Raw genomic sequence first — 26,973 nt, 5'->3', positions numbered from 1 at the left:
TGATTAAATACTTACACAACTAGAATGTTCAGCTAGATGAATTTTGTATTTTTTAGATATATCTGTTTTTTTCTATCAGTTTTATTATTTTTAGAAATACAAAAATTTCATAAAAATTAAGTTGGAATTTTCTGTCTCAGGAAAATCATTTCCTCATAATTTACTCCAAAATGAACTTTAACTGTAAAATTGGTATTTTTTTCTAAACTTAATTTTCAGATTGCAAATTATTTTAAAATAATTAAACACGCATTTTTAAGGATACTTTTTACTTTTGAGGCATTTTAGGAATGTGGTGCTTTACTGTGTATTCAGTATATATGGAATGCAGTTAATTTTGCCTAGAGATGCTAATTTTTTTAATGGGATTTGGTTGGAGTAGACAATTAACAGTCTGCCAAGTGTGCCAAAGTATCAAGTGTCAGATGTCAAATATTCCAATGTAATTGTTCTCCCTTTTCATTCCTTTTTTTTTTAGAATTTATTTAAATTTGTTTTTCATAGTCTGGCTTAATACAGACTCATTCAGGGATGCTTTAATCTATGGAGATAGGGGAAAAGGGTTGGGTTTTTTTTAACAAGTGAAAAATGGAAAGTTTTCTTTTCTACAAAGTTTTGGAAGGCGTAGTCTCCCACCCTGTGATTGGTATAAATTAAGCTCTTTACTGCTGTTTATATATTAAGTTAAATTAGCTTTCCAAGTGACATTTGGACATGGAAAAGTTGCCATCTTTCTTTTTTTTTTTCTTAAATTAATTTATTTTTGGCTGCGTTGCGTGTTTGTTGCTGCGCGCAGGCTTTCTCTAGTTGCAGTGAGCGGGGGCTACTCTATGTTGCGGTGTGCAGGCTTCTCGTTGCAGTGGCTTCTCTTGTTGAGGAGCATGGGCTCTAGGAGCGCCGGCTTCAGTAGTTGTGGCACACGGGCTCAGTAGTTGTGGCTCGTGGGCTCTAGAGCGCGGGCTTCAGTACTTGTGGCTCACGGGCTTAGTTGCTCCGTGGCATGTGGGATTTACCTGGACCAGGGATCGAACCCATGTCTCCTGCATTGGCAGGTGGATTCTTAACCACTGCGCCACCAGGGAAGCCCCCATGTTTCTTTATCATTAGTAAGAATATTTGGAAATAGATGTTAGCACTGTTTTAAATGGAGTCAAATGTGATCTGTATTAACATGCAAGTATATATTTAGGGAATTGTGAGGGAAGAAATATTGTAGAACATACTAGTAATATGAGTAAAGTTATAATTTCTTAATTTTTAATATAACAGCATCTCTATTTTAATTTGCTTTAAATATCTAAGCTTATTTAACACTTTTTTTCTGTAGGGTGAATGTGTTCTCTGAGACATCAATATAATCTCTTTGGAGCTGTTTTAAATCTTTTTCCTTTTTGAGTGTTATATTTTGAAGTGAATAAAAGTATATTTACATCTACTTTTGGCAGAAAAATATTTCGATATGAAAAAGAACCAGTGCAAAGAAGGTCTTGACATCTATAAGAAGTTCCTGACTAGGATGACAAGAATCTCAGAGTTTCTCAAAGTTGCAGAGGTAAACTGTCTTTAAATGACTGTATCTCTTAAGTTGCTTTTTTTGTCTTTTAAGTGTGCATTTCAAAGAAATCAGTCTATATCCAAGTGAAAGAAGTGTCTTAAGTATAGTAAGGTATATATTCAATTATATCACTATGCTATATTGAATTCTGTGCTATGGTATGAATATGATATAATATTGAATAAAAAATATCCTGTATATTTAATTCAGTATTGAATACTGAAAGGTAATCTATTTTTAAATTGTTTATTTCTCTATAAAATCAGGTAGGTGGCAGTGACTTTTATGTTTGGAATTGGCCATGTATTGTAGAAGACTTATTCTATTCAATATGGTAGAGAATATTCTATGTTAGTGCAAGTCTCTTTTCTCCAGCGAGAGTTGCAGCTGGAGCCACATGGTTCAAAATGTTTTGTTCCCTTCAGAAGTGAAAATAGTGCATTTATTGTTTGTCATTGATTATGAAAACCATGAACGTAGGTTATAGGATAATCTAATTTTACAAATCTGTTTAAAAAATAATTTTCTGAGACTGTCACAGAAGGTAGTTGTCATAATGCTTGTGGGCATTATCTTTCTTGCACAGAGGCAGCACTTGAAGTGTTTTTGTTTGTTTTCCCTTTCTCTGCCCTCTATGCATTACCACCAGAGGTGTCTTGCTAGGATAATTCTAGAAGATGAATAGACTATATAACTGATTAATAATATCAAAGTAGTTAATCTGAAACTAGCAAGTTGGTGATTCTAGCTCTATTACCACAGTGATGTTTTATTCTGTAGCAGATGGAGGAATAGGAGAAAAGGATGATGAGACCTTTGAAGAAAATAGCTTTGTGGTGTTAATCAGCTATTTTATGAAGTGTACTGAAATTTATTTTGGATTTAAAGTATCTCTCAAGGAGAAATCCATGTTTTTTCCCCCATTTCTTTAGGGTCAGTCACATACTAAAACCAGAAAAAGGTAGTGTTTATGCTATGATTCTAGTAAATTCTTTAAATAAAGTTTTAGTTTGTTGGCTTTTCCCTTTGGCTTCTTTTGTTCTTTCATGAGGCGGTCTTTGGGCTAGCAATTTCGTTATGAGACCTTAGTTCTTGGAGTAAAGACACAAATAACTGAGACTTCCCTGGTGGTGCAGTGGTTAAGAGTATGCCTGCCAATGCAGGGGACGTGGGTTTAATCCCTGGTCCGGGAAGATCCCACATGCTGCAGAGCAACTAAGCCCGTGCGCCACAACTACTGAGCCTGTGCTCTAGAGCCCGCGAGCCACAACTACTGAGCCTGCGTGCCTAGAGCCCATGCTCCGCAACAAGAGAAGCCACTGCAATGAGAAGCCCGCGCATCGCAACAAAGGGTAGCCCCCGCTGCCCGCAACTAGAGAAAGCCCACACGCAGCAACGAAGACACAGCGCAACCAAAATTAAAAAGTCAAAATGATACTTAAAAATGAAAAAAGACGCAAGTAACCTTTTCAAATGTGTTTGAAGAGGACAAATATATCAATTAGTGATTAGCTCTTAAGATCTTAGTATGAATTATTTTATCAAATTTTCTACTGCTGTCATTCTGGGACTGGCCCTTGAGAGGTTGAGAAAAGGAAGAGAGAATGATTAGAAGATGAAATATAGTCATATAGTCATGGGAGGGAAAAGAATTTTTAAATTTGGGTGTTGGAATAAATAGAAATGGTTCTTATCTTTTTTGCTAGAAATTACCTAGTACCTGAACATCATGAAAGTGTATGGGGATTGCTTTGTGAGGACAGTTATATCCTGGTTAAATATCACTTGGTATTTGTATAAAACCTGACCTGCTTGAGTGAACATAGGTTTTAAAAATTGTTATCTGTGGTGATTGCCAGGGAAAGCATACTATATGGAGAGAGAGTCATTGTCATTAGGTTTGTTCCTTAACTTCTTATGCCCCAGGGGACTTGTTCATGGTCAGCCTTGCTCATTCTTGGTGTAATGTTTTTGTCATAGAAGTGATAGATTTTTCACATTGTGACAAGGTAGTTTATATAGGTGCTTAGAGGATGTGGAGATGGTAACTTAATAGCCTTGTTGAATTTCCAGCTCTTGCTCCCCTCCTGTTAGAACTTTTAGAGCCATCAGACAACATCTGAGTCCTTGGAAGTACTGAATGATATCTGTGGGGATTAAATATTCTTCTAATTTTAAAGAATTCTTTCTAAAATATTGCTCATAGTACTAGTCATAAATGTCATTTTCTAAATTTTACTTATAAAACACCCTATTGTAATTTTATCTATTAAATACAATGCTGCTTCTTCTTACAGCAAGTTGGAATTGACAGAGGTGATATACCAGACCTTTCACAGGTAAGTATTGTTATAATACCAATCACTGCCTGCTATATTCTGCTAGATATGAGGGGTACAAAGATGAATAATATGCAGCCCCCACTGTCAAGGAGATCAGTGTAATTTTTCTTGACAGATTTTAACATTTTGATGCATTCCTGACAATTGTTCTAACATTATTACCGTATAAAATCTACTCATCTCTTATATTGGTGGAGCTAGCCACTACTCTACTATTCCTTTAGTTTATTCTCTTTAATCTCTCTTTGTTTCTCATCATTATCATTATCAAAAAAAAAAGAAAGAACTGAACTTAGAGAATGGTATTTTAAAAACAAAATTTTCAGTATACTGTTGGTAGAGAATTATCTTATACAGGATTTATTTTTCCTGTTTTAAACCTTCCACTTTGGCTCTTTGGCTCAGGTAAATATATTAAATGGGATAAACCTCAAAACATGATGTTGGGTTAAGAGAGCAGGCTTTGTCTAAGTTTGAGTCCTGGCTGTTCCACTAGCTGGCCCTGTGATTTGGAGAAGTTACTCTCTATGCTTCAGTTTCATCTCTAAAATGCAGATATTACAATACCCATCTCATTAGGTAGTTGGGAGGATTAAATGAGTTAATTCCTAAAAAACATTTAGAGCATTAAGTACTCAGTGTTAGCTATTATAATATTATTTTTATCATCATTATCTTCTAAAAATTTCTGGGAAGGAAACTTTAAACCTGAAGTTCTGGCCTTTTCTGGTGTTTGTTTACTGAGTATTAAGAATGAAAGTACCTGGCATAAACTATCCTTATGTATCAAGGTTCTTACTGTTTTTCTCTCTACTCATTTGTTCTGATTCATCCCTTTGATCACCAGGCTAAGAGTATGCACTAGATCTAGTTATGGATTGTATGTAAATAAAAAATTTCTGCATATGCCCACATGAGATAATTGATGTCATTAAGATTAAGCACATTACTGTAGGCTAAATGTGAGAAGAGTCATTGTTTGAACAATATGTACTATAAGCTGATTTGGCAGTTTCAGATAAGCCATTACCCCATTTGTCATGTCAGCTTCACCTATCTGTTTAAAAAGCATCAGCCTCAGGCCAGACTGTTATCATCGGTCTGTACTTTAATATTCACGGTATTGTGATTGGGTAGGGTTGGCCAGCCTCTGACCCTCTGTCCCTCCCTCTTCATTGATGATCTCTGAATGATTCAGAAAATTTTCAAGTGAATTAAAACAAAGCTTTTTATACTTTAGGGAAGATGGTAGTTAAACACAGAAGAGGAAATTTGAGATTATTCTTTTTTTGTTTGTTATAAATTGCTCTTTTTAGGATGTGAAGCATCACATTTCTTTCACTCTTTGTAATGTGGGTTTGACTTTTAAAGAATAGCCAGATACATTTAGAAGGGATTTGGGAAGTAGTTTATTAATTATCATAACTAGGTAGTTTAATATTTGTAAGCACAGCTTAAACCCTTCAGAAGAAAATAAAGTACAGTTTAAATGACCACAGTTTTAATTTAGGATTCTGTAGCATAGTAGTTAGTATCTAGGCTTTCAGATCAGACAAACCTTGCACACTGTGTTAGCTCCTGCTATGTATCAGATATGTGATCTGGGACAAGTTGCTTAATTTTCAGTTTCAGGTTGTTTATTTGTAAAATGGATATGTAGTAGTGTCTTTCTCATAGAGTCAGTGATTACATACAAGGTAGCTTGCACAGTGCCTGTGGTGTTACAGGAGCTTTTAAAATGTTAACTGCTATTGTTAACTTTCCCATCATCATCTCCAACAATAGCTCTTGGGACAGTAGTTGGCCTGCTGATTCGTTGGGGGTGAGGGAATGCACATGTGTTCTCGGATCAACAAAGAAGTCAGTGTTTTCTACCATATCTTTCTTGTGCTAAGGTCTTGATATGTAGAGAGAAAATACAGGATGAAGGAAATTGTTCAGGTCATAATTGGCAGAGAAGTTGGCTAGTCTTGTCTCTTCCAACTGCTTTTGGATCCCTGTAATTGAGAAACTCTATCTGAATTCACCTAAAGAATATTTGATGTAAGTGAATGCCACTGATGTATTTGCTTCACTTAAAAATAGTGAACAATTCCTTTTCAATTCACAGAAAAGATTTCTGTTTGAAAGTAATTAACTGTTCATATTAAGTTGAGATTTGACATATAGACTGAAGGTTTAAAGCTAGTCTTTAAAAAAAATTGAGGTAAATATCTATTTGAATGAGGATTGATAACCATTAACACTTGTGTAATCAACACCCCATTCAAGATATAAATCAGTTCCATCACCCCAATCCTCCTGTCCCCCTCCAGTCACTCCCTAATCTGCTCCACACAAGTCACTATTTTGAATTCTAATAGAATAATTTGTATCAGATTTTGAATTTAATATAAATGGAATCATGCAACTATTTTCATATCTGGCTTCTTTTGCTCATCATAATGTTTTGAGATCTGTCCATATTGTTGAATATACCATTGATTAATTCTCTTTAATTGCTGAATAGTATTCCATCATGTGAATTTACCACAATTTTATCTATTTTCTAAATTGGAAAATTTGGAAAGTTTTGGATTATTTGCAGTTTTTTAACTATCATAAATAAAGCTGCTTGAAACATTCTTGAACAAGTCTTGTGGAGATAACGTTTGTCTCTCTCTTGAATAAATAGCTAGGAATAGAATTGGGTAATTAAGGTAGTTGTATATTTAACTTTATTTTTTTTAAAAAACCCATAGCTTTTTTCAAGGTGGATGTACTCCCACCAGCATTGTATGACAGTTGCATTTGTTCTATATCTTCATCAACATTTGATATTACTAGTCTATCTAACTTTAACCATTCTAGTGGGTAAGAAGTTATATCTCACTGTGATTTCAGTTTGTGTTTCCTTGATGTTAGTCTTCAGTTTCATTTGTCAATAACTATTCAGAAATAGTGTTTGGACATTTTCAGTTACTCAGTGAGTAGTTATTAAGTACCAGGACCATGCTCAACAGTATGTCTGATTTTTAGGGTTGTGTTTCTATTTAAAATTTAAATAAGTTAAATATAGAAAATTCTAAGATTCTCTTAATGTTTCATGTTCACATAGTCTTAGTTTTTATATCTTTATGTTTGTTAATACCCCTTTCCAGGTCATGCTTATGTAATAAAAATAATAGTGTCATTCTTAGGTGGCTGAAACTGCACTGTTAATTAGATCATGAGGAATATACCTATTTATTTTTATTGCTCTCCTGTGTTAGACAATACTTGATTTATTTTGATGAAAGAAAGTCTTAATATTTGTACAATTTTAGGCCCCCAGCAGTCTTCTTGATGCTTTGGAGCAACATTTAGCTTCCTTGGAAGGAAAGAAAATCAAAGATTCTACAGCTGCAAGCAGGTACATTATTCTTTGTGGGGCAAAGAACAGTAGTGATGTTTCTGAGAAAGTAGATGGGTCTAGCTGAAGTTCCAAGTTATTGAACTTCTCTCTATCTTGATTTAACCATTTGTAAGTTGGTTTAATAATAGTATCAACCTCAGAGCTGTTAAGGATTAACACATGTAAGTTTTGGGGATAGTTCCTAATTTTCAGTAAATGTCAGCATCTGTTAATATGATGACAGTGAAAACTACGTGGTTTAGAATGGTGTTCATAATGTCAGTATTTCTCTTGAAGATGAAATGCATAGGTTCATATTTTGTATTATAATTACAAGATGCCTTTTTTTACAGATTTGACTAACCCTCACAATAGCCCTGTGAAGTATGCAGTAGTAATTCTGGGACTCAAACCTAGGATGTCTGACATAAGATTTCATCATCTTTCTCTAATGCCAGTTCATGGGGTTGATTGTGGACATATTTTAATCATTCTATTAGACTTCTAGCTGATTTCCAAGACCAAGACCAGCAAATTGAAAGTAATATAGATCATCGCTTATTGACCTTGTAACGTGATTTTTGTGTTGGTTAGTAACTTGAGTAATTCTCATGTTTTCTTATGAAGATTTCCTTTTAGCAGTATGAAGAAGAAATTTGTATGAAGTATAATGAGAATTCTTTTTGATTGTTGTTTCAGAACTTTTTTTTTAGCAACAAAATTTAAGTAATTTGTAAAGGAAAATGTCATTACTGGATTTTAATGCTTTTTAATTGCCGATTTGTTCTTTGAATTTTCTAGTAGGTTTTTAGAAGTATAAACCAAGTTATAAGGCCTGATTATTTGAGAAAGTAATGAAAAATATAGCCAGGTAGCTCAGGTACACCGTTTTACCTCATATGTTTTTTTTTTTTTTTTTTTTTTTTTTTTTGCGGTACGCGGGCCTCTCACTGTTGTGGCCTCTCCCGTTGCGGAGCACAGGCTCCGGACGCGCAGGCTCAGCAGCCATGGCTCACGGGCCCAGCCGCTCCGCGGCATATGGGATCTTCCCGGACCGGGACACGAACTCGTGTCCCCTGCATCGGCAGGAGGACTCTCAACCACTGCGCCACCAGGGAAGCCCCTTCGTATGTTTTTTAACATAACATATTCTGGGTTTCTTGTATTTCTTCACTACAGTATTACTCTTCCTTTGTCTTCTGAGTTATATCTTTATATTGGCTCATTTATAAAATTTATTTTACATGAAACTTAGTTTTTCCACTTGTGTGCTTAGAGTAGAAATTAATGGTGTTTGGTGTGTGAGAAAAGGAAAATTAATAGCAGTCACTGAGGAGTAGTTTCCTGTTAGAATTCTTAACCACACTTGTTTATTTTGCCTAGAATTAACATTTGGGAATTAAATGTTGGGGTTTATGATCTGGATAAGGTTTTGATATAAGGGAAACGAGGTGGTTTGCTGTGAATCCACCAGTAAGGGATGATGTATTGTGCATATATAATATGTTTGAAAAGAAAATTCTAGCTTGGCAAAGGAGTAGCAGACAGAAAGGGGGTGCCAGATGGACCAGTGACTGGAATGAAACTGATCTTCCTTTGAGAGAACCTGTGGGTCCTCTGGGAATGACATCTTTGGGTGTTATTATAAGGGAAACATACCTAGACATACATTATTTATTGCTGGTACTTATGTTTTAGTATTCTGTAGTAGTACTGCCAAACCCAGGCTGTAAATTAGCAGAAGATCATTTCCTATGAGAAATTCAATACTTTTTACACATCAGGGTTTTCCTAGAAGTATGTAAGCTCTTCTCTAATTGCATTGGTTCCCTACCTTGGGGCTTGGAAGAGGCAATGTCCCTCACCTTTACTGTGAACCCTTTCCAAAGTCTAACACTTACTTTAAAAAAATAAATGGGGGCTTCCCTGGTGGCGCAGTGGTTGAGAGTCCGCCTGCCGATGCAGGGGACACGGGTTCGTGCCCCGGTCCGGGAAGATCCCACATGCCGCAGAGCGGCTGGGCCCGTGAGCCATGGCCGCTGAGCCTGCGCTCCGCAAGGGGAGAGGCCACAACAGTGAGAGGCCCGCATAACGCAAAAAAAATAAATAAATAAATAAATAAATAAATGAATGTATGTGTAGATCAACTAATTTCTAATAATCCTCTAGGTCAGTGGGTAGAATATTTCATCTGAAGTATGGGTTTTGACTCCATAAGTTTATTTCATAATTATGGTGCTTATCCATGGCTAGCTTGCTAGACCATTTCATAACCAGTGAAATAAATGTTTGGCAAAAAACCAAATTCCCTTTGTCTGATTATCCTAGGGCGACAACACTTTCCAATGCAGTCTCTTCCCTGGCAAGCACTGGCCTGTCTCTTACCAAAGTGGATGAAAGGGAAAAGCAGGCAGCATTAGAGGAAGAACAGGCTCGTTTAAAAGCTTTAAAGGTAGGTGTGTGCATTCTCTTTATTTGGAAAACCAAGTATAGGAGTTCATAAAGTAATTGGGACCTCTGTACAGACTAACAGTATTTAATAAATATTTGTACAAATGGGGTGAAATTCAGTAGTCTAATTTTTCATCCTGACATTGAGTGACTAGCAAAACAGAGAATACCTTTCTGCTTTCAAAACAAAATTAGAAAATGCCTTTTTTTTCCAGAGGCCATACAAACATATCTGGTTTCTGGATTCCTTATGGTAATTCCCTTTCTCAACAGGAACAGCGCCTAAAAGAACTTGCAAAGAAACCTCATACCTCTTTAACAACTGCAGCCTCTCCTGTATCCACCTCAGCAGGGGGTATAGTGACTGCACCAGCCATTGACATATTTTCTACCCCTAGTTCTAACAGGTAGGTGGAGTGGTTAATGATTACCTTTGAATACTTAGGCTTAAAGACTTCTAACAGAAATTTTGCAGAGTTTTTCAGGTTTAGTTTGATACATGATTTTGTAATCATAAATTCACACAAAGGAGGTAGTGATAAATGGTGGTAGTGGTATAATAGCTAAATATAAGGTGATCGACTTTATATTTCAAATATTTAAGAAATGGGATATGGCTAAATGATAGACTTACACCAATTGGAAAGGTGGTGGTATACCAATTGGAAAGCTGGTGGGTTATCTGGGCAAATGTTTCATTGTAAAAAAAATTAACTATAGTTAAACACATTTGTGAAGTGTCTAATGGTTCAAGACCCTGTGTATAACATGTTAAATGTTTTTCATTTCTAGTCCCTGGTGTTAAACTCAGTAATTTGGAACACAATAAGAGTTTAGTTGCCAGATTTCTATGGTATTGAAGCCTACCAGCCCAACTTCAAGCTACTTAACAATAGGAATATTATATTTCCAGGCAAATTAGAATAACTGGATTTTTCTAAATTCCTCCGATGTTTTACCTCAGAGTGGTTTAGAGAAATTTGAAGTTCAGATTCTGGTTTGAATCCTGGTTCATTTATTTCTTAATCTTTTCTTTTCTTTTTTTTTTTTTAAAAACCTCAGTTGCCAAGCAAGATAATGTATGGTATAGGTCAGTGGTTCTCAGTCTTTACCTAACATTAGAATCACCTGGAGGGTTTATTAAACCATAGATTTCTGAGCCCCACCTGCAGGGTAAGGCCCAAGAATTTTCATTTCTGCCAGGGTCACAGGATCACTAGTATAGGGTTTAACACAGTGCTTAGTGCATGGTAAATGCTACATAGAGAGTGATGGGGTGTTTTGTTTGCTTGTTTTTCTTTGATTTTGTTGTTGTTGCTGTTTATTTTATTAACTCATCCTTAAACCGTCTTCCCTTCCACCTACCGACTCCCGTCACAGCTCAGTGTAACTTTTACTAACTCAGCTGCTCCCTGCTCCCTGAAGTCTTAGTAGATGTTGAATTTAGCTATGTGTTTCTCTTTCAGCTTTATCTTTTTGTTTGTTTTGATTTTTGTATAATACCTTCCTTAGTCCCCAATAACATTGAACCATTAAGTGTCAAGTTTTTCACTTAGGGACCTTAAAAAGGAGTCTGTCTTAGTGGGGTGGGGGGATGGGCGTAAATGGAAAAGAATGTTGATGGTTTGAGGATGAAACAAATTATTAGATAAAGAACTAATCTTTTTATTTCACTTAATACCCTCAACATTTTCACCTTTTTAATAGTAATTGAGGACAAACCAACAGCCTATTACAGAATGCTTATTGCATATTCTGTACTTTTCCCCAAAGCACTAAATGCTTTTGTATTTTGATTTATATACTTATAAAACTATGTTTTACATCTGAAAGATATGTCTTCAAAACTTTTGTTTTTGAGTAAGTGTAAGTTAAAAATAATCTATGCTGAGATACACATAATGCCTCAATTCATGGAAACTGGGATCTTTTTTTGTGTTGTTCCTTAATCACGTAACACGAAATATATTACGTAAGTAGTACTCCCCTAGAGTTGTGTAATGGGATGGCTTTGTTATAAATTTATATCATATATGCATGTATAATTTTTTCCATGTATTGTTGATATGTTTGATATTTGAAGCAATAAAGGTAAGGTTAACAGGTATTTTACTTTGTAGGGGTATTGGTGTTGCAAATGTAATTGAAGTTTTTTGAAGATGAAGAGTAAGAAAACAAATTCCTTTAAAAAAAATTAATTGCCATGACGTTTCATATTTTAAAATTATGTTGTTTAGGTTCTAGGTTCTTTTCAATAAAGAAATTAGTTTTTTCCTGGGGAAGTCATTGATTCTTTCCAGAAGGGCTATTATTATTTGAATCCTATGTAAACTTAAGATATGGTACTTGAATAATTTTCCAGGCCTCCTTAGAAATACGCTGTTACATGAGGGGTATGCAGCTGTTAGCTTGCTGCACCTGTTCTTCCTTTGGAGATTTATATTATTGGGACTTTTTTTTTCACTTTTCTTTTTAATGTTTTTATTTACTGGGGTGGATGAGGGGAGTGGCTAATGTAGCAAAGTTTATCTAATAAATAAAGCATCTTTCAAAATATCTTCCTAGCACATCAAAGCTACCAAATGATCTGCTGGATTTGCAACAGCCAACTTTTCACCCATCTGTACTTCCTATGTCAGCTGCTTCTCAGGTAGCAAGTACCTGGGGAGGTAAGCATTAATGAACCTACTTTGTATGTTGTATAGGCATCTCCCTTCCCCATTCTGTGGGGTTTACTTGCCTTACACTTGATACATGAGTACTTGAAAAATATTAATATGACAGTGAAGTTGTTTTGCCCCTTGAAGACATTTCCATTCATTTATAAATGCAGTTTTGGAATGTATGTTCAATTAAATTATGAAATGAAGTTTAATGAAGATGAAAAAGGACCAAATATATGTTTAATTGTGAAATCATTCTTTCAGTGTTGAATTTCTGTTCTATTACCCAAAAACGTGTAATGGTTATCTTACCTTTGGTATAGAAAAAAATTTACTTGCAGAGGGGAAAACTCATCTAATAAAGTTCTAATAAAATTCAGATGGTGTTATCAGGCAGTGCACTATCTTCTCTGCAGGAATGTCATGACAGACTTTATGCTACTTGTATCTAAAATGTTGATTTAATTCAGACCTGTAAGATTTTGGTATTCAAAGAAATTTTCCCCTAGTACCAACAGGAAGGTTTGCTCACCTTGAGTAGTTCTTTGATCTTAAGGTGACCATATAATGATCATGACCTGGCATCTTTGAAGGAATGAGCCTAGTCCATGTCAGTTTTTAAGCAGTTTTGCTTAGACATTTAGTATGTTTTCAAATCATTTCCTTTGTTTGGTTTTGGTACTTCTGTTTGTTTTTATGTAAGTATCAATATTATTTTATAAACACTGAAAAATTATTTGGGAGGGAAAGATACTCTGAGGAAGGACACTGTCTAGAGAACCGTTAGAGAATGGCAAGCTACCTTAAAATTTATGTTGGCTCACATGTAAAATCTGAATTGACTGGCTTACTTCTCATAGCGGGATTCATTGTTCTAGTGAGTTTTTATGGTGTATTAGACTTTTTCATCTTTATTTTAATGATTTGAGTTAATAACTTTTTTGGGGTTTTTTAATAGTTATTTCTTAAGACTATATTTTATATAATAGAATGTAAACTATGTGAAGGGAAGAGCTCTAAAATATTTTGTTGAGTGATATATCCCTGATGCCTAGAATACTTATTGATATATAACATGTACTTTGTAAATATTTGTTGAATGATTAGACATTTTCTTTTTTGGGGGGCAGGTTATTTCTGGTTCAAGACAGGGCAGGGAACAGGAATAGTGAAACACTAAAATACTAGATTTTTAGACTAATTTTGTGAGCCATAACTTGATTTTTAAAACTAATTGATTTTGAAAGCTAGTTTAATTTAGCTAAATCTTAAGATCTGGGAGTCATTTCTAAAAGTGATAAGCTAGTTTAAAGTCAGTAAATATTTTAGAATTATTTATCTGAATGATCTGTAGACAGCAAATTAAGGTTAAGAAAGCAGTTTCTTAATATCCTAATGGTCATTACAATTTTAGGATTTTTAATCTGCCAAAATTTACATGCTTATTTACTGCTTATTGTGAATTGCTTTAGGAAACATTAGTAGGATTAACATGACCGTTTAAGCAGTTTTAGCTTGCTCACCTTTTAAAAAGACAAACCAACTTTTCTAAAACTAAGGCTGAAAAGTTATATTTTTAGATAGATGAAAAATTTTACAGAAGGTTTAATGAGAACTAATATAACATTTCAATGAAACTGAGCTGTGAAATTGTTTTGTCTGGATACCATGTACAATTAATTCTAACTGACAAATTAAAGTTTCTGCTTGGAATTATTGAGCTCGTATATGAAGGCAGATAGACTGTTACTGTGGGAGAATAATTTTAAGTAATTTCAGCCTATAAAAATTGTTTTATATTCTGTTAGAAGAAATATTCCATGGCAATTTGTGTGTGAATACAGTGTGGGAGTACATTTAATCATGATTTCCTTTTCTATTTTAGGTTATTTTGGTTTATGTACTATTTTCATCAAAATTTCTCCCATATTTTAACATTAAGCTTGCTGTGTCCAAGTGACACTGTTAAACTGTTTAAAGGACAGTGATCTTCTATAAACCCCTCAATTTAAGAAGAATGAAATCTTGTCTTATATTTCATATAAAGATATTTGGTTTCTGAGTTGGTGATAATTTCAGAGTTTTGACTTCTGCATAATTGGATAGTGGAAGAGTATTTTAAGCCAAGAACTTTGAATACTTCCTAATTTAGTCATTGTATTGTTCATACCCATGACATTCAGATTAAGACTTTTTACTTTATTTTTAAAATTAAAGTTACTAAGATAAATAAATCTTTTATATAAAAAGCTTTGATCATAACAGTAAATTCTAAAAGGCATTTTTTTTGACATTAACCATTTACCTGAACATTTGAAATATGTAGCATTTTACATCATGCTTTTTTATAGTATGTGACAAAACAAAGGTATGCTTTTTTTTAATAATTCTAAAATCTTATTCTATGCTTTCCTTGCTCTCATTTGCTAAAAATGGGTGTTAACAACAGATTTGGTATTTAATTTAGTTCTTATCATAAGCACCACAGAAACGATGTGTATTCCCAATCACAGCTAGGTTAGTGATACAGAGTTAAGAGGAGGTAAAGTTCGTATGTTTAATGTGAGAGGCATTTTAAGGTTCCACCTAAAAATGAACATTGAAGAGAGAGAACACAAGCTCTTCTGTTTCTCTCATTGCATTATTCGTGAGCCTTTGATTTTTCAAGAAATGGTCTGGCATCTAAACAAGCACTTGGTGTTGAATACTAATATCTTGAGATATCAGTTTTCATCACCTTGAAAACTTTGAGTTACAGCAAATCTAAAAATATACAGTATTACCAGGTTAAGTATGCCGTTGTATATTTTAAGCAAGATTTCAGAATTTAATTCAGGCAAAAAAGAATGACCCTTTCTGAAGTTGTATTTGTTTTAGCCTCAGCTGGCATGAGACACACAACACTGTGAAAACACTCAATTTTCTGTGAATGAATGTAGATATCAAATATTTACCTCAAGACTGTAATATGACTGGTACTATTTTTGTTTCAATTTTTTGGATTATTTTTCTATGACTCTAATGTAACATAAAATTAAACTTTCAAGTGAATAATGATAAAAATAATGGAAAAAAGTATTTATTAAAAGTATAAGGGGGGCTTCCCTGGTGGCGCAGTGGTTGGGAGTCCGCCTGCCGATGCAGGGGACGCGGGCTCGTGCCCCGGTCCGGGAAGATCCCGCGTGCCGCGGAGCGGCTGGGCCCGTGAGCCATGGCTGCTGAGCCTGCGCGTCTGGAGCCTGTGCTCCGCAATGGGAGAGGCCACGGCGGTGAGAGGCCCGCGTACAGCAAAGAAAATAATAAATAAAGTCTATTAATAATACATTTAAAAAATAAAAATAAAAAAATAAAAGCATAAGGAATTTTAGAGTTGCCAGTCTGATAAGTACAGTTTAAGTTGGAATAGCTATAACATTATTACTATATTTTTTTATCTTTAATGAATTTGAATTAATCATTTATGGTATAGTAGACTAACATTTAGATTTAAAAATCATCATCTAATCTAAATGATGTTAATCTGCTACCCATAGTAGTAGTGTTTTGTCAAGGTAGATTAAGAGCTATTTTTTCTTATTGTCTGACTGATCTAAATATACAGATTCACTTAATGCATTTCTGCATGTTCTTCTTTAGGATGTTTCATATAATAGGAAATGATTGATACTAAGTGCTTAGGTAAAAAGTGCCAATCAATAGAATAGCAGATAACTAGTAACTTTTTCCAAACATGTCTTTTCTCATGAACCTAATAGATCTGTTGTAGAAATGTGTGTACTCTTTTTGAATGACTTCTCTCATGACTTCTTTTGCATGGAAAACCAGAGAGAAGTTTTGTGTTACTTGTCCAACAAAGTATGATGTACTTTAAAAACTCCATGCCTCTATCAAATATTTAAAAGTAGTACTTTCAACCAAAACGGTCAACTCTAAACTTAACGCAACTCTTTCTTATACAAGAAGGAGTTAGAGCAGTCATCATTACACTTTTATTTTAGTACAAAAAAGTGAATCTTGTTTTAGACTATTTTCTGCTTTTGACTATTTTCTGCTTTTTGTTTCTGAATTATTTTTTCTGTTTCTTTTCCCCCATTGTTCCATTTATTGAGAAGTGGAGGGGTGGGAAAGATGTTTAACATGATCATTTGAGTTAGAATGTACATCAGTGAGTTTTGATGTTTGTAGGACTTCATACAATGACCTCAATATTATCTTGATATTTTTCTTTTTAAAGTTGCAGGATTTGTGGAACACTAGCTTTGAATTTATTGACTTTAAGGATAAAGTGTGCCTATATTGTTTTGCAGAAGCTGATCCTTAGGCCATTGCTTCCTTATTGTTTTATCATACAGTCTTAGAGTAAAATACAGTGCTTAATACTGTATTCTTAAGTAAGGACCACAAACTAGACTAGAAGAGGCAAGAACAGGCGCTGGTTGGAAGTACAGGAGTATCTTTTCATTTTTAATTGTGTTATAAGAGAAAAAATTATGACACTATATTTTCGCTGCTCTTTATTTTTTCTTCTCCCCATTTACTTAAAGTATGATGAATGGCTTTCAATCAATACAGTGACAGTTATCTTGAATGAGGTATAGGTATAGTAAATACGTGATTCTAAATTTGATAATAAGGTACATATTTGGTACCATTCTAGTAGGGAACAATACTTTTGTTATTCCTTCCAAATCATTTAGGCTTTAAAACTCATAGTTAGGCCTTCAAAGCTAATCCCAGTCTACTGGGATGGCCAGTCTTTTGTCTCTGTTCTTAATTTTTCTAAAATTCCTTTCCCATCATTAGACCTTTTCTTCGTCTTTATTATTTTGTTTCCTACATCTGAACCTATACAAGAGTTTATATTCACATGTTAGAAACCCCTAATTCCCTTTGGCTTTTGAAATACTGCTTATTCCACATTTGAATTAATTATTTATATCAATTATGTGTGTAAACATAGCTATGCCACCAGAACTGATACACTCCCACCTTGGGTGGGAACACGGTTCAGGGTAGATGGCTCTTTTATAGAAACATTTTTGTTCTTACATATCTTCTTTTTTAACTACATGACTGTTGGCTTTCTGATGTAAAGCAGATCTAGCCTTCGTATGCTACTGTTGTTATGGACACATAAGTATTTTTTTCTGAGGGTTCATTTTGAAATATGTTAAATGCATTTCTTCTATCTTGGTGATTAGATTTGATCATTTGCATTTAGATTAATAATAATATAGCTACTACTTTTCACGTTGCATCTTTTGACTGATTACAATACTAATTAATTTACTTCCTTTCTTCATTTTGCTATAATGCACTTGGACTGCACAGATCCTTTCTCTGCTACTGTAGATGCTGTTGATGATGCCATTCCAAGCTTAAATCCTTTCCTCACAAAAAGTAGTGGTGATGTTCACCCTCCCATTTCTTCAGATGTATCCACTTTTACTACTAGGACACCTACTCATGAAATGTTTGTTGGTAAAGTACCATTTAACCTTTCTTTCCAATTAATGTTTATACTGCCTAAGTATTTTTTTTAACGTATCCATTATTTTTAAAGCACTGCAATAATTACTTTGTATTTTAATAACAAATTTTAAAGTAAACTAAACAGCAATAGTGTAGTGAGATTTTTTACGCCAATATCCCTAATTTTATTTAATGCAAGTTTTTAGGAAAGAAAATTTCCTTTGAAATTGGACTTTGTTTTGTTCTCTATCATACTGTAGCCTCACATGCTACATCCTGTTTATTAGTTCAGAGAGATAGTTATTAGGAGAGTTGATTGAAGGAGTAACATCTCTTAAACTTAGTTAGGTGTTTATACGTGCTTATATTTTTCCCTCTCTGCTTGAGAAAGAGGGTGATTGTCACTCTTAGTAGCTTTCTGAATCTTTCTGTTTTTTTTCCCTTTTTAATTTCAAATAATGGTACAACTTTATATTGTCTAAAACCCACTATACCCTCTGTACAATCTTAAGGGTCTCATTTCATTGTTAGCCTGGGGTGAAAAGTAGAAAATGAAAAGCAACTTGACTGAATAGCCTTAATTGTGGTATAAAAATCTGTAAAAAGGCAAAATTTCATACCAAAGTTGTACAAGGAAGAATAAGTTTTTAAGTACATACTAAACTGAAATAAATGTTTTTGAATCCTGCTAAAAAGATGCTAAACCCCCTTAAAAGATGATGAAAACTGCTTTTATTCAATTCAAAGAAACAGCATAAGGTGACACAAATTTAAATCTTTGATTAAAGCAGCATGCAGAAAGTCATCTGTGTACCCTAGGTAGATCATGTGGCCATATTCTGTTAGATATATCTGAGAGAGGGGAGGATGGAAGGTGACTAGAAAGCAGTAGTTGGAAATCTGAGAAAGTTTCAAGGCAGGTGCTCCAGTTATACAACTAGTCTAATAGTTCTAAAATGTAATATTTGCTTGCAATAATTCCTTTATTATACTGTAATACATTTAAAAATTATATAAAAAGTAATTGAAACTAAATTATACATTTTGTTGCTCTAGAAATTTGTCAAATGGAGTGCCTTTTTGCTTGGTAATAAGGGTAACTAGAGTTATCTTTGGAGTGTTCTGTTGGGGTAGTGGTTTTTTAGGTTTATCTTTTCTTCATATTTACTGAATATGAATAGTCTGTATATTGTAAATATGGCTGTTTGTATCTTTTTAAGTCAGTTGCCTTAATTGGGGATATGAAACAGATAATCTTTGCTTTGGGACTATATATTTAGATCTTTTAGGTCAGAGCAGTGCATGGGCTTCAGGATGTCATATCTGTATCCCCTGAAGAGGGACAGAATGGAGGGCAGTAACCTTAAGTGCTGAAGGTTGTAGCTATTTCACACATAAACAAAAACAGAGTAAAAAAATATAAAAGTCATGTGAGAGAGTTAATTATTATTTTGACTTTTCAAGGAAAGCCTGTAATAAGAGGAATATACTAGAAATGTCATATTCCTAATGTTTTTTAAGTTTAAGGCCTATAATTTGGGGCAAGAGGAAGACCAGAAATCAAAGCAGATTAGTAAAGTTGATGGCTATATACTCCAAGGTCAGTCGGTCCATTTGAAAATTAAAATCATAGAATTGGTGACTTAGAGTTTGCAAAAACCTGCAGAGAATGTTTGGTCCAGCTCTCAACTCTCACAGTGGTAAAAGAACATTATTACCATTTTATGGATGCGTCACCTGAGTCCTAGAAAAGTTAATCAAGATAACCCAGCTAGTGGGAGCAAAGCCTAAAGCAGGGGACAGCAGCTTTGCTCTGCAGTGCTCTTTCCCTTATGGAAGTGCAGACTTTCATTTAAACCCTATCTTCCTCTTTCTGAGGGCAAATAATACAAATGAAAGTATGAAGTATACTTAAAAAAAAATCACATCTGCCAAGTTTTGTCATTAGAGAAAAAAAACTTGTTAAATACTTTTCTTTTTTTAATGAAAATGAGTGCAGAAGGGGAAATTAAAAACCACTGATGTCAAACCATTAGGCGTTAGTCTAGAATAGGGGTCAGCAAACTTTCTTAAAAGGTCAGATTGTAAATATTTTTGGCTTGTGAGTCACACGATCTCTTTCGCAGCTGCTCACCTTTGACATTATAGCATGAAAGCAGCCGTAGACAAGACATAAACACATGAGCTTGGCTGTGTTCCAGTAAAACTTTATTTACAAAGACAAGCAGCTGTAGTTTGTTGATGCCTGTCCTAGAAGAGGCTTTTTATAAGTCTTTCAATGCAAGTTGAAAGTTCCTGAGAAGTAGAGTTGTGTAATAAAAATTCCAATACTTTCTTACTCAGAGTAGTAAGAGCATGAGAGGACCACCCAAGGTGTGCCATTCCTGGCACTGTATCGTCTAATTAGCCACTAGCCCCATGTCATCATTTAAAGGTTAAAATTAAATGTTAAATAAAATAAAAATTTTACTTCCTCACTTGTACTAGCCACATTTCCATTCTTCAGTGGCACATGTGCCTAGTGGCTACCATATGCACATATATGCATATTGTGTGGATTTATAAAACATTTCTGTTATTAGAAAGCTCTGTTGGATAGTGCTCTAGAACAGTGGTCAGGAAACTTTTGGTGTAAGGAACCAGATAGTAAATGCTTTAGGCTTTTATAGGATGCATAAAATCTTTGAGTCGTCATCTTTTCTTTTTTCTTTCTCTTTTTTTTTTAAAAACAACCCTTTCAAAAGGTAAAAACCATTTTAGCTCACATGGGCATATAAAAATAGGCCCCAGGCTGTAGTTTGCCAACCCCTGCTCTATAGGATTAAGAACGACCAAGAACAATCAGAGTTAGGTATGTAGATACCTTCCAACCCTTCCAGGGGAGAACCTTGATTTGATGATATGGTTCTCAGTGTACTTGGTAGCTTGTCCTCATTAAAGCTATAAGAATACTGAAATTTGTAAGTCAAGGGGAGTGGGTTGTGGTCCCAGCTATACCATGTTTGTGACCTTGTCTAGGCCTGCTTCCTCATCTGCAAAAGAAGACATGTTGGTATTGACTAAAAAGCCAACTGGTTCATATTTCTTTATCTAAAGAAATGCAGTATTGGTTATTTTTAAAAATTTGTTGTGAATATTATTTATATATATTTTTTAAATATAGGACTTATAATGGAGGTTTAAGTGCTTTTTTTTTTAGTAAGTTGTAATTTGAAGAACACCAATGGCTTGGACTCCTCTGTTTTTTCTTTTGTTTTGTTTGTTATTATTTGTTTCTGTTTGTTTTTAATTACTCCATTCCACTCTTAACTGTTCCTCCTCACTTTCTCACTTTTCTCTTTTTTCTTTTTTTCCTGTCCTTTCTTTTCCCCCCTTATATGCCTTGTCAGATTCTTTTTGTGGTACTCAAGCTTATCGTAATACTACCCTTATGTGCCATGAGCCTTCTACTGTAGCTGGTTTATTTGGAGGTAGGTAACAATAATCTCTAAAATTTATCAGTTCATTTATGCAAGAGGGATTTCTTTTTGTTGCTTTCCTTAAAATGAGTTGGTAAGAAAAAAAATACTTGGTTTTGAAGAACAGGTAGTTTTTTGCTTAATTTTGTTTTCCTTGATTAAACACGATTGTTTTATGAATGGATGCCTGTCATCTTCCTGCTTTTATTCATTCTCAAAACTTTCAAATTTTCAGAAGAGTTTATAACATTTTAATATTACAAGCTTATGGAATTTAAAGCTCTGTGTATAGATCTTAGTGATAGAATGGCAGATAATTTTGATTTGAACAGTTGTGGCACAGGTGAAGGGAGATTATACTGGAAAGAAGCATGCTTTTCCAGTGCTATGCAAAGGCCATAGAAATGGGAAGTAGTTTCCAGGAAGGTGTAACCAATTTGATCTGTATCTTTCCAAATGTATTCTGTCTAGGCCAGTGCGGTAGCAATAAGACCTCAAAATCCAGCTGAATTTTTTTGTGTATAGGAGTTGTTACCTTAGTTAAGTTGGCATTAAAAAGTAGGTTTGACACAACTGAAGAACTGAGGTTCTTGACTGGCAGTAAGAATTAGACACGGTTAAAAGTGTTTAAAAATGGAATTGTTGAGGGCATTTAACGGAAAGAAAATGTTTGGAATACGGTGAACTTGGGTGTGAATTCCAGTTACACTCCTTTACCTGTGTGACTTTAAGCAAGTATTTAACCTTTCTAAGACTATGAAAATTGGGATAATAATGTCTTGCAGGATTGTTAATGAGGTGTACATATATGCCCGTATAACATCTAGCACAATGCCTGACACAGAATTATCATTAAAACTACTTGTATTGAGAACTATCCTGTGGGGACTTCCCAGGTGGTCCAGTGGTTAAGACTGCACGCTTCCACTGCAGGGGCAAGGGTTCAGGCCCTGATCGGGGATCTAAAATCCCGCATGCCGCAGGGCAAGGCCAAAAAAAAAAAGCAATTATCTTGTGTATGCAGATCATTTCATACTTGGAGTGTACTTCTTACCTAAATTATTTAATCATCAGATATAATCTTGAAAACTCATTGTTTTTGTATTGCTTACAGATTTTTAAATTGCCAAGGGCTATTTAATTTTTAGCCCAGTATTTGCTATTTCAAAGCTCAAGAAGTTCATAAAACTTGAAGAGTCCTGATAAGTAGATATAATTATTATAACTATAATAATAAAAACTAAATTTCCTACCTACTAATTTATATAAGATGAAATACTCAGGATAAACCACAAACCCTTAATAGATTCTGGAATCAAAGAAATTGGGGTTTAAGTCTTGATTCTGCCACTTACTAATTATTTTACCTTGGATAAGTTGTTTAATCTCTTAGTTTCCTCATCTGTAAAATGAGGATAATAATAACTGTCTCATAGTGTTATTGTGTGGTTTAAATAATAACCTATCTATAAAGCCCTTGCATAATGTTTAATAAATAGTAGCAGTAATTTTCTCAAAAAAGAATGAGGCCTATTTATTACAGAACTACCACCAAAATCTATTAAACAACCCAGCCAATTTTTCTCAAAGGTGTTTGGATTGCCTTTCTGTCCCAAAAGTTTTTTCATCTTGTGCCTTTCAGTCACCTTACTATTGTCAAGGTTTGCCCTGTAGTACAGTGGTTTCTCAATGTTAATCTGTGAACTGGAGCTGTTCAGTGACAGAGTTTTCATTGGGCTTTGTGAAATGAAAGAGTTAGGCAGTTCAGTGTAGTGATTATTTCATAAAATTAACCTTAACTTTGATAGCCTATTCATCTTTTTGGTGGGGGGGGTCCCTAAATCTGCTCTTTTGAAATGGTGGTATTAGTTCTGTAACTTTGCTTTAAGTAACTTTTAAAAATTAAAGGTTGACAATCTAATCAGCTATTATAATTTATTAAGAATTTTAGTTTATTCTTCTGCTATGTAAAAGCTTTTAAAATTTGAGGTACTAGCTCTGGATTACTTTATATCTTTTCAAATCTTTTATACTTTTAGGCAGTAATATAATTTCACAGATTGGTGCCCCTAGGGACCTCAGGAGATGGCTCCTCTCTTTACAGAAAGAAATGAAGTTGTTTTTGTGTTATTATAAAGGATAGGCTCATCTCTGATATCATCAAATTCTAGAAAGAATTTGGGACAAGATAGCAAGGGAAAAGAGAAATTGGTATGCCATCCTACTTTATAAATTATTGTTCCCTGTGTTTTCTAAAGTTGAATGATATCATAGCTCAGATATTATTTCCAGGATGATTTAAAGAATGCTATGTGTGGTAGTTTAGCATGGGCATATAATTAAGCATGATAGATTTTTGTCTTTCTTGAGTAGATACATCTGTTCTTTTTTAAGGAGTTATGAGAAGAACCATCAAGCCCATGGTATATTTCTTAAGCAGTTCGTACACTTCAAAAAGCTGTTAAATCAGTATATCTATAGAATTCTAGGAGCCTTTTGATGAATGGTCAGATTTATTTACTAAATTACTTTATGTTTTGATAGTGCTTGTATTCTCATTGTATGACCAGTGTCTTTGAGTTAAGAGTATTTTAAGGGTTAAATAATTATGGAATAAGATCAAACTTGTACATTTAAAAAATTTTGTGCCCTACAGAATATTCATACTATGATGTAAAATGCTACTTTTAAAGTAGTATCATTGATGTATACCAGCTTGTGTGGGTCATTGTTAATAATAAGTCATTGCTTTCTGGCTTCTCTGGCTTTGAGGACCTTCTTGAACTTCTTACCAAATCTTGTCCTACCTTTTGTTTTTCTTTAAGATTAGTCCTTTTAGTACAGCGTTATTGTACTTCTTTATATCCTGGTGGTACACATTAAGAATTCAAAGTGAGATTCTTACAGACTGAAAGTCCTTTAGCAGAAAGTTGGGACAGGAAGAGAGAGTCTATGTTTAGGGCTCAAAAGTTTAACTTCTCTTTAATGATACAGTTGTTAATCTTCTAATACCAGACTTTTTTTAAATTTTTAACATTCTGACTTTATAGAATTTAGAAATGGAAGAGAATTCAGGAGCCATTTATTACAGCCTTCCACAAAGCAAAAGAATCCCTTCTTTGTGATCCTTGCTAGGCTGTTCTCTACTTGGATATATACTCAGTGATTGAAAGCTCCCCAAGTCATGTGACAGCCCTAATGGTTTTAGATGATTTTAATTCTTCTTGTCAGCCTCTGGAAATTCAGAGCCTCACCTCACAAAATACAACCTCACACAACTGAAAATCTTAACGTTTACCTCGCATTGCCTGGTTTCAGCAGCATGAGCTGGGTGTCTGTTGGCTTATTGCCACTACCATCCGTGTAACATGGACAGGAAAGAATAAATTTTCTGGTGTTTCAGAGCAGTTAGGTAAATGAGTATATTTGATTATACATGTCAGCTCCACTTTTGGAAGTAGTTAAGTTGAAGTTAGAGGGTGGTTGGGTGTTGAAAATAGCCTGTTTTTTGTTTTTTTTCTAATATTCAGAACACATCTGGACACAAGCGGGGGTCATAAGGATTAGTGGGTTATAACTTTCAGAATCCTGTCACTTCTCAAATTAACGTAAACCATATAGCTTTTGATTAACCACTGAAGGAAGGAAGGGAGAAAGGAAGGAAGGAGAGAGAAATATGGAAGGTGAGTAGGTAGAGGGAGAAAGACTTGGGGGATACTAAGTAGACTCATATTTTTTTAAAGCACCACAGAATACTTACTTTATTCCCAAATGATCCCTTAAATTAAATTTGGCTTCATGCAAAATCCTAGAATTTTAGATGTTTTTGTTTTTTTACCATCAGCTTACAAGTTTAAGGTAAAAAATAAGCAAAAAATGTTATTTCTGTAATGAAACAAACTAGTAGTTCAACTTCACTTGCTCTTTTGTTAGTTTTCTTAGTCAGTGGGATGATTTTGTTTTGGAAAATGTAATCACAAGAGATGTGGTAGTCTAGGAAGCATTTTGCTTGAAAGGTTGGCTTTGTTTTTTGTTGTGGGAATTTACTGATTTTTCCATTCTATTGGCATCATTATTAAAGAGCTGTAGACGTAGAGTTATTAAAGAATTGAGCTTTTTCCATTTTGGTTTTTCTTAGGATTCACTCCTTCTCCAGTTGCACAGCCACATCCTTCAGCTGGCCTTAATGTTGACTTTGAATCTGTGTTTGGAAATAAATCTACCAACGTTATTGTAGATTCTGGGGGTAAGAAAAAATTGCTTTATTAACATTCCTATAATGTTCTAGTTTAGAGTCTGTGTAAGGACAGATAATGGTCCTTTTAACATGTGTAAATAGATGAAATTGGGGTAGCCAAAGAAGTGGTCCCTCTTCCCCCAGCCACTAGAAGAAAGCTTCAAGGGACTGTTAGCCTTTACTCTTTTCTTAGTGGCAATTTTGAATCTGGATAGATTTTGTTTCTCCCAGAGCTATTAAATAAGAGAGAAAAAAAGAGATTTTACTCAGATTAGACTGCTAAATTGCTAGTGACTCTTTGTAGAATGCTGTACCTTTTACTCTAACTTTTACCTTTACTGAAATGAAATTGGCTTTTTTGAAAACTAGGAAAATGTGACCTGTGGTACCTTGACTTGTTGAGGCAGTCTGTGTAATGAACAGCTAGAATAATTAAATATCAGAGTTGTGGGTTCAGGGGCTTTTTATTGTTTTATAGTATGCTTGTTTAGTCATCTTAAGAGAACTTTATAAATCTGTAGAGGCGAGTTTCCATTTAACATCTTGGTAATTTGAAGTTTTGTAAAGATGAGTTCCTATAAAGTTGGCACCAAATTATATTCTTAATCATGGGGTAGTAAGTGTAGTAATTAAACTCAAGCCATTTAAAGAAATATATTGAGGTGTTGTTAATTTTATAATATACAATTAGTTATCATAAGTATACATACAAAAGTAAGAAGCAAACTTATAAAGAATGTGTATGGAGTAGGAATTTATTTTTTTCTGTGCACTAGTAGGTCTTATAATTATATTTTTTGATGCATTTGACTTTTTCCTCCTGAGTTTATCTTGCTGGGGAAAAGGATAAAGGAAATAGAAACCAATTGTTCCTATTTTATAAACCCCCGTTTTTGGTGACTTTTTCATATTCTCTAGTATTTCTGGGTTGTGCCGTTTAGTCCTTTGGTGGTTTGTTGATTGGATTTGTTTTACCTTCTACCGTTTGGTAGAGAACCTTAAGGGATTTTATTTTATTTATTTATTTTTATTTTTAAGCAGTGTTCTACTTTACTAGATAGTTTTATGCAGTTTGAGTGTAGTTTAGCTATTTCTTATGTATAATTTAGGCTAGCTGTTTTTAGACAGGAAAAGAGATAACCTAATGGTTCATTTTCACTTGCTTCTAATATACTGTTTTACATATACCTTACATTCTCCACTTTGAAGAGTATAAAAAGGTCTATAAAATATTATTTCTTAAAAGGAACTTTTTTTTCAAAGTTAGAGATATATTTTTTACCTGTATTACTTCAGGTATAAGTGAGTCTTCAGAAAATTTTGTCAGCTGAGGGGAAGGATTAATTCCATTCCCTTCTCTTTCACAGAGAAGGGATTTGAAATGGTGGATTTATCCTTTTTCCACTTAAGAGCATTTATTAG

General features: G+C 34.2%; 1 protein-coding gene across 2 annotated transcripts in view; it reads left to right on the top strand.

The window, feature by feature from the left end:
- Positions 1-26,973, top strand: part of PICALM (phosphatidylinositol binding clathrin assembly protein) — a 102,252-nt gene that overhangs the window by 53,404 nt on the left and 21,875 nt on the right. For both annotated transcript variants that reach the window (XM_081238780.1, XM_081238781.1), the window contains exons 7-14: positions 1,446-1,552; positions 3,853-3,894; positions 7,203-7,288; positions 9,599-9,722; positions 9,995-10,128; positions 12,287-12,390; positions 17,716-17,865; positions 25,453-25,560. In XM_081238780.1, coding sequence (XP_081094906.1) covers positions 1,446-1,552; positions 3,853-3,894; positions 7,203-7,288; positions 9,599-9,722; positions 9,995-10,128; positions 12,287-12,390; positions 17,716-17,865; positions 25,453-25,560 — 855 coding nt within the window. The remainder of the gene's footprint in view (positions 1-1,445; positions 1,553-3,852; positions 3,895-7,202; positions 7,289-9,598; positions 9,723-9,994; positions 10,129-12,286; positions 12,391-17,715; positions 17,866-25,452; positions 25,561-26,973) is intronic.

The sequence above is a fragment of the Mesoplodon bidens genome (genome assembly GCF_964165515.1).
Source record: "Mesoplodon bidens genome assembly, chromosome: 7".
Lineage (NCBI taxonomy): Eukaryota > Metazoa > Chordata > Mammalia > Artiodactyla > Ziphiidae > Mesoplodon > Mesoplodon bidens.
This window is presented reverse-complemented; position numbering and strand designations above follow the sequence as displayed.